Source organism: Lontra canadensis, unplaced genomic scaffold, assembly GCF_010015895.1.
Source record: "Lontra canadensis isolate GAN:19392208 unplaced genomic scaffold, GSC_riverotter_1.0 scaffold3, whole genome shotgun sequence".
In the NCBI taxonomy this organism is placed as follows: domain Eukaryota; kingdom Metazoa; phylum Chordata; class Mammalia; order Carnivora; family Mustelidae; genus Lontra; species Lontra canadensis.
Window position 1 is genome coordinate 17,079,094 of NW_022630997.1, and position 7,427 is coordinate 17,086,520.

The following is a 7,427-nucleotide window of genomic DNA, read 5'->3' on the forward strand; positions in this document are numbered from 1 at the left end:
AAGCAGGAATTCAAGAGTCAGGATAGAGTACAGACTAGGCTCTGAAGATAGGCATTCCCATGCGGCAGACTCCAGGGACCAACTGCTTCCAGCTTCATGGGAGATGACACTGGTTCAGCTGACTGGGGGTGGGAGACCCCAGAGTGTCTTCCCAACCCAGCACTGGATCCCAGGAAGGGGCTTGGGCAGGATTAGAGCCCCGAGAGCAATGGCAAACTTCCTTGGCCCCCACTTTCCCCCCTACACTGTCCCTGAATTACTCCCCTAATTTTCATCATCTCCAGAACTCTGAGGGGGGACAGTCAAGGCCCAAGCCTCCCCCCCTCCATAATACACAATCATTTATACTCCATTTGATCAAAAACCCTATTCAACCTGTCCAGGGAGGGCCCCAGGTACCTGCCTGTCCGCATGGGTCTGGGGTAGATGGAATCCCCAGATCAAGATCCCTGCCCTCAAGGATCTCCCCCCCCCTAGGAGGAGAGGGAGTGAGTCTGACTACAAACCCAAGATACAGCCCCCTGCTCTGCCGGAGAGGAAGCCAGAAGATTTGGGTTTCTAGGAGTTCAGAAGACCTTAGCGGCCCACACACTGGAGTCTGGAGTGGGGGAAACTGCAGGGTTGGGAAAAGCTCAGTGGACAGTCTGGTTTTTGACATAGGTTGGATGAGGCAATAGAGAAGTAAGGGACCCTAAACAACAAAATGGGTGGGTGGCACCATATGTCCCCTGAGCCCCCAGCAGTGCCTACTGGAGCTGTTTGGCGGGGAGTCCAACCAATTAGGCTAAAAACAAAGCCTTCCGATTGGGCTGCAGGAAAAAGAGGTTTGGCCACGGTGGGTATAAGAGGTAAGATAGCAAACGATTGTGGAATGTCCTGTCAACTTTGACATGATGTGGCCGGAGACTAAAGATCCCCAGAAACAGGGCCCCATTGAAGGAATTTTACCCTCCTGCCCCTCTGCTCCTGGATTCACATTCCTCACCTTCCTGGCAGCTTCACTCTAACACTGAACTCCACTGTTCCTGAGGGACTGGGGAAGGGACAACAGCAAGGTTGTCCTTAAGATCCTGTCCTGCAGACCAATATTAGGAGCAGGCAGGAAGAACAGCGGTGTGGGGGTGGGGGGTTATGGGATGGAGCTCCTTCCAGGACAGGGACTCAAGAGTTGTTGTTCTAGAGAGACCTTCTCTCTAGTACAGGGGGATGGGGGGAGGGTCATCAGGGGTGGGAGAATTGGGGGGGAAGTGACTTGCCTGAGGCTCTGGATCAGGGCTTTGGGGATTATGGCGGGAAAGGGCTGGGAGGCAGAGGCTGAAGCAGGATCCTGAGAGCAGGAAGTGAGATGAGAGGGCAGACCCTCCCAGTCCCCAAGCTTCCAAGACAGCAGAGTGTGCACCAGGCTCCCGGGCTCCTTCTCCCCCAGGTCCCTCTCCACCTCTCTCAACTCTGACTCCGCCCGTTGCCAGGCCCAGCATCATCTCATGGCTTCAGAGCAATGCAGATGCACTAGAGACAGGCCTGCTTTGAGGACAATTTTGCCGCTCCGGGGGAATTAAGAATCCCATTTTCACCATTCCTGCCTCTGAGCACCTGTCCTCGTAAATGCACGAAAAAGACAGGAAAGAGGGTAAATAACTCTTCCTGATACTGCCAACCAGGGTGAGGGCAGGCACTGGGGTCCCAAACAGGAATCTTTTCTCCCTACGCTGTCTTTTTTTCTCTGGGGAGCTGCAAGCCCTGCCTCAAACAAACAACGAAACAGGAGATAAAGAAACCGGTCTCTGCTGCTCAGAGGCCCCTGTGCAGGAGGGAAGGCATCCCAGGAGAACACCTGCCCCCTGCCCCGCAGCCCAGCTTGGCTTCCTAACTCTCTGGGGCAGTATGAGGGGGTCCAAGAAGCCCAAAAGGTCCTATTCTCCCCATCCTAACCTCTAGGCTGGGCCACAGTGCTCTCCACTGGCCTCTCTGGGCCCTTTTCTTGACTTAGCAGGGCTGCCAGACCACACTGGCTGGCCAGGAGTTTACAAACAAAGCCAGGAAAAGGGCTGAGGCTGTTTGTGGGGAGGGAAACAGCACCCTTGGCTCCAGCCCCCTCTTGTTCCCCTCCTTTCTTCAGGGGCAGACCCGGAAAATCCGGTGGTGGGGCCAACGCCCCATACAAACCAAGGGAGGGAAACGGTAAAAAGAGCCTGGGGGTACAGCCTCTTTGGGTGCCTCTGGGGGAATGAAAGACATAGGTAGGGTCCAAACACGCCTAAATACCCACAGGTTACATATGTTTACACAAATATACACATCGCGAACCCCACACAAATGTACATATTTAAAAATGTAAACACATTCAAATACCGATGCGCACAAATGCTTGCCTGATGTACAGGAGTCGGGCCCGTAGGGTTCCCAGCCCCCAGTCTGACTCGAACCCGGCTTCCCTGCGGGTTCCTGGGAGCGCAGCCCCAGCCGTGGCCCGGCCCCCTCCGGGCCCCCGCCCCGCATCCGGAACAGCTGGAGTCGGGCGGTGTACTGGAGCCCGGCGCTGGGCTGGGCGGGGCCGGCAGCGGGGCCCCGGCCGGGGCCTGGGCAGAGCTCAGCGGGGAGGCCCCGAGCCGACCCCGTTAGCCCAGGCAACCGGCCCGGCTGCCCGGTCGGGCGCCGGTCGGTCACCAGGCGGGCCGGTGGCCCCAGCCGGCCGGGAGAACCGTGGCCCGAGGAGTGTGCAAGACTGCCGGAAGAGGTAAGGTTGTCGCATCGGGCTCAGGCCGGGGGAGAGGTGCCTGGAGCCACCGATAACTCCCCCTCCGCCTCTTGGCTGGTGAAGACTGAGTCCTCTGGCTGACCCCCTCCCCCAACCCCTGGGGTCCTCCACCCCGGTCCGGTGTCGCCTCACCCAGGGCTGCAGCACCAGCGCGGACCTCCCGCGGGCCAGCCTGGAAGCTGCAGATTCCCTCTTCCCAGGCGCAAGGACCAAGGCCGGGGGTGACAGACAGGAGGGTCGAGGGGTAGGGACGCTGGGTCCTTGATCTCAGCTCGGCAAAGTCTGCACTGGTCAGCGACGGGGCCCACCCAGACTCCTGGTCTTACCTGGCCCGCGCCGAGGCCGCGTCCCTCTCCCGCTGGGCTCACGCCGCCCTTCTCGGGCGCCAAATCCCGGGTCGGAGAGCCTGAGACCTCCGGGCCAGCGCTACCAGCGCAGCCAGGCCGGCGGGAGGCGGGTGCGCCGGGAGCGAGGCTCGCAGTTTGGGGTGGGGGCGGCGGCTTTTGAGTTGCCCGAGGTTCGGGTGCAATAAAGGCGCCGCTAATGTAATTTACAAACAGCTCGGGCCGAGCGCGGCGCAGCGCCCGGACTGACAGGCGCATTAGGCAGGCTAATTCCAGCCGGCTCCTCCTACCCCCGGCCCGCTAATTAATGAGCTTCCCAACTTAGAGCCGCCTGCATTGGACAGACAGAGAGTGAAAGAGAGGGCGAGAGAGAGGGAGAGAAGGAGAGAGACGGGGGGAGCAGAGAAGAGAAGAGAGAGAGAGGGAGGGAGAGAGAGAACAGGAGGAGAGAGAACAGAGAGAAAGAAGAGAGGAGAAAGGAGAGAGAAATAGAGAAGTGCCGTTGCAGATAATTGATTACTCCACGATCAAGGCTAACTTGTTAGCAATAGTCAATTGCCCCATCTCTCCGCCTCCCCTCGCAGTACGGGATCGGCGCCCTCGCCTCGGCTTTTCCAACTGCCGCCGCCAGGACCCGGGGCCAGGAGCCGCCGCGGAGCCACCTGACACCTTTAAATAGCACCGGGGCTGGCGAAACTGGAGCCCCGCGCGGCGCGCCCCGGCTCCGGCCCCGGATTGCTGGAAGCCCCGGCGGCGGCGGCGGCGGCGCCCGCGTCAGCGCCCTCCTCCCGGGGCCCCGTGCGGCTCTGCTCGCCTCTGCCGCTGCGCTAATCGGCCCCACGCCCGGCCCCGCGCCTAGCCCGGCGCGGCCTCCTTCCCACCCGCCGCTGCCGCCCACCCGCGCCGCCCGGCGCCCGAGCTGCCCGCGGGCTGGGTCCCCGCGGCCCGAGCCGCCCCGGCCGGGCCCCCAAACGAGGCCAAGATGACTTCCAAGGAGGATGGCAAGGCGGCGCCGGGGGAAGAGCGGCGGCGCAGCCCGCTGGATCACCTGCCGCCTCCCGCCAACTCCAACAAGCCGCTGACTCCGTTCAGCATTGAGGACATCCTCAACAAGCCGTCTGTGCGGAGAAGTTACTCGCTGTGCGGGGCGGCGCACCTGCTGGCGGCCGCCGACAAGCACGCGCCGGGCGGCTTGCCCCTAGCGGGCCGGGCGCTGCTCTCGCAGACCTCACCGCTGTGCGCACTGGAGGAGCTCGCCAGCAAGACCTTTAAGGGGCTGGAGGTCAGCGTCCTGCAGGCAGCCGAAGGTAGGCGCCGCCGCTGGGTTCCCCTGCGCCCAGCACCCCACACCCCGCTCCCTGTGCCCCACTCTTTGTGCCCTGTGCCTCTTGCCGCCTCCTCCCGCGCCTGCCGTCAGGGCCCTCCAGCCCAAGCCGCTGCCGCTGGGAGTGGAAATGAGTGGGACAGGACCCAAGCACTATTTTCTAGTGACCTCTGGATAGGCCAGAGTCCAGTGATCCAGGAGGGGTGGCGGGAACCCAAGACCTTTCCGCAATTTGCCTGCTCTGCTTGGCTCCCTCCAGTTCCCAGTGGCCTGGGCGCTCCTCGCCCTGTTGCTGGGTTGGAGAACGGAGAGCCTTTCAGCTAGGAGGACTTTTTGGGTACGGGGAGAGTCGGGGTGACTGGGAAAAGGCGTAGAACCAACATTTACCCGGGAGTCAGGGCGTCCCTGTCTGGCTCCGTTGTGCTCTAGCGACCTCGGGTCTTTCAAATCAACTCTTAGGTGGGGAGCAGAGACTAAAACAATTTCTCCTAGAGACTTCCGGTAGACAGTCGGTGGGGGAAAGGAGGTTTGCTTTAAGCGAGTCTTGCCCTAGTCCGGGAGGGAGGCCGAATCAGATCCGAGAAGGGAACTGCAGCAGACCTCAGGCAGGACGGGCCTGGGTGGGGTGAACTAGAGCCGGGGTGTGGTCTCCTCTCCCCTGGCGCAAGCCTATCCTATGGTTTCTTCGCAGGCCGCGACGGAATGACCATCTTCGGGCAGCGGCAGACCCCCAAGAAGCGGCGAAAGTCGCGAACAGCCTTCACCAACCACCAGATCTACGAGTTGGAGAAGCGCTTCCTCTACCAGAAGTACCTGTCCCCGGCGGATCGCGATCAAATCGCGCAGCAGCTGGGCCTCACCAACGCTCAGGTCATCACCTGGTTTCAGAATCGACGCGCCAAGCTCAAGCGGGACCTGGAGGAGATGAAGGCCGACGTGGAGTCCGCCAAGAAACTGGGCCCCAGCGGGCAGATGGACATCGTGACGCTGGCGGAACTCGAGCAGAACTCGGAGGCCGCCGGCGGCGGTGGCGGCGGCTGTGGCAGGGCCAAGTCGAGGCCTGGCTCTCCGGCGCTCCCTCCAGGCGCCCCGCAGGCCCCGGGCGCCGGGCCCCTGCAGCTCTCTCCAGCCTCCCCGCTCACGGACCAGCCGGCCAGCAGCCAGGACTGCTCAGAGGACGAGGAAGACGAAGAGATCGACGTGGACGATTGAGCGGCGCCCGGGATCTTCCGCCGGGCCGGGCCCCTAAGCGCCGGTACGCCCGCCGCCTCCCGGACAGCCGGACAGCCGAGGGGAGCTGGGACCTCCTCTGCAACTCCCGCCTTCTCCCCCCAGTCCCTGGCCCGGACTCAGCTCCCGGCAGCCGCCTCCTCCCTCTTGAAGCAATAAACCCGGGCTGGCCGGCCGGGCCGGCCGCCGCGCGCGGCCTCCGCCGCCCCGGGAGCCCTCGCCGTGCAATTCTGTATGGCTCCTGTATAAATATTTAAACTTATATAGCGGGTTCTTCCGACCTCGGCCTGACTTTTTTCTTTCTTTCTTTTATTTTTTTTAAATCTCGGAGATTTCCATGTTTTCCAAGCTCTCGGGCTCCTGGGTTTGCTGAGGGCGAGGCACTATGGAGGGTAACGAACCCTGAATCCCGCGGTCTGGAGGAAGGGCCCACCCCGACTGTTTTTATTTTTCTCTGCATGTGGCGAATGCACTGGCCCTCTTCCTCCTCGCCTCCCTAGGCCTACTGCAGTTGACTTCTTTTATTTCCTTCTGCCCTTTTTCCCGCCGCGTGGGAAGGGGCTGAGGAGGACAGCCAGGGCCTGACTTGCAAGTTTCAAATCGATCTTTTCTCCCCCCTACCCTCCAGTCCGCAGAAGTCTGTTTTCGATGCCATTTCTGCCTCCCGATCCCCACTAACGCTATTTTTAAGATTCCTCCTGGCCCTCTCTCGGTTTCCTTGGATTGACTGCTGGGGTCCGGGTCTTCAGGACAAAGCAGGGAGAAATCCAACCAATCAACCAACTAAAACGGAACCCAAAGCCCTAGAATTATTTTTTACTCTTTTTAGAATTTTTTTTGCATGTGACAGAGACTGAGAGGAGGCCACCCGAAGCCCTCGCCCCACCTCCTCCACAGCTCTGGGTCTGACTGGTCTCCAATGCCCTGCTTCTGGCTCCACTTGCCCAGACAAGGGGTGACTCGATGAGGGTGGGTCCCGCGTGCCCCTTCCCTGCTCCTGCCCTGCCCTCTCCGCCCAGGACTGTACCCAAGGCCTCTTTCTCCGATAAATAAAGTCTTTGTCATTTTACTAGAACTGGCGGTGACCGTGTCTGAATGAGTGGGCTCTATTCAGGGAAGCTGCCGGCAGGCTCGGTGTCTCGCCGCTGCTCGCTGTCGCCTGCCCTGGCCTTGGATTTTGGAGGAGTTTCCGGGCAGGGGCGAGGATAAGGGGTGCGGGGAAAGCGGGAGGAGAGGGCGCTTCGGCTCTGAAACGGGGCAGCTACCAAATTGGGGATGGGGGCGAGAGCAGCGGTCTTCGCCAGGTCGGGGTAAAAAGTGAGGCGTGTGCATTGCTGGGAGGAAGAGTGCATACACTGGGGGCGTCCTGGATGGGAAGTTAATTTGGGGGGGAAACGGTGAGTAGGTGGGGGACTAGCCCTGCGCTCTGTGCATCCCACGCCCACTCCAGGGCATTCTTCCCCCGTTCAGCCGGACGCGGGCTAAGCGTCTTGTGTACCTCAGGTATAGCTCAGTGGGCAGCAGGGTGCAGCCCGACGGCTCCCAAGTTTTGGTTCCGCTGGAGGGCCTTGCCCTTGCAGGGGGAGGGGGGGAGGAAAATGAGGCCAGTGGCACCAAGGACAAGCTGAATCGCGCACACTTGAACAGGGAGGTGTGAGCCCGAAGCTCTGACAGTTCGGGTGAATTTCTGGCAACATTCAAAAATTCTGGGCCCTGCAAACTCAGCTGGGGGCACAGACGTCAATCCCCCAGGACTCTCTGGGATCCCAGC

At 61.2% G+C, this 7,427-nt stretch overlaps 1 protein-coding gene across 1 annotated transcript; it reads left to right on the forward strand.

Annotated features, from left to right (window-relative positions):
* Positions 1 to 2,556: 2,556 nt before the first annotated feature.
* On the forward strand, positions 2,557 to 6,725 carry LBX1 (ladybird homeobox 1). Its single transcript, XM_032882033.1, has 3 exons — positions 2,557 to 2,737; positions 3,687 to 4,409; positions 5,118 to 6,725. Exons 2-3 carry the CDS (start codon positions 4,085 to 4,087, stop codon positions 5,636 to 5,638), a joined length of 846 nt encoding a protein of 281 aa, XP_032737924.1. The 5' UTR covers positions 2,557 to 2,737; positions 3,687 to 4,084; the 3' UTR covers positions 5,639 to 6,725.
* Positions 6,726 to 7,427: the final 702 nt, after the last annotated feature.

Bases quoted from the DNA above. Each gene is read 5' to 3' on its own strand.
- LBX1 (XM_032882033.1), top strand. From the start codon at position 4,085: ATGACTTCCAAGGAGGATGGCAAGGCGGCGCCGGGGGAAGAGCGGCGG. The intron at 4,410-5,117 runs GTAGGCGCCGCC...GTTTCTTCGCAG, and splicing joins CGTCCTGCAGGCAGCCGAAG to GCCGCGACGGAATGACCATC.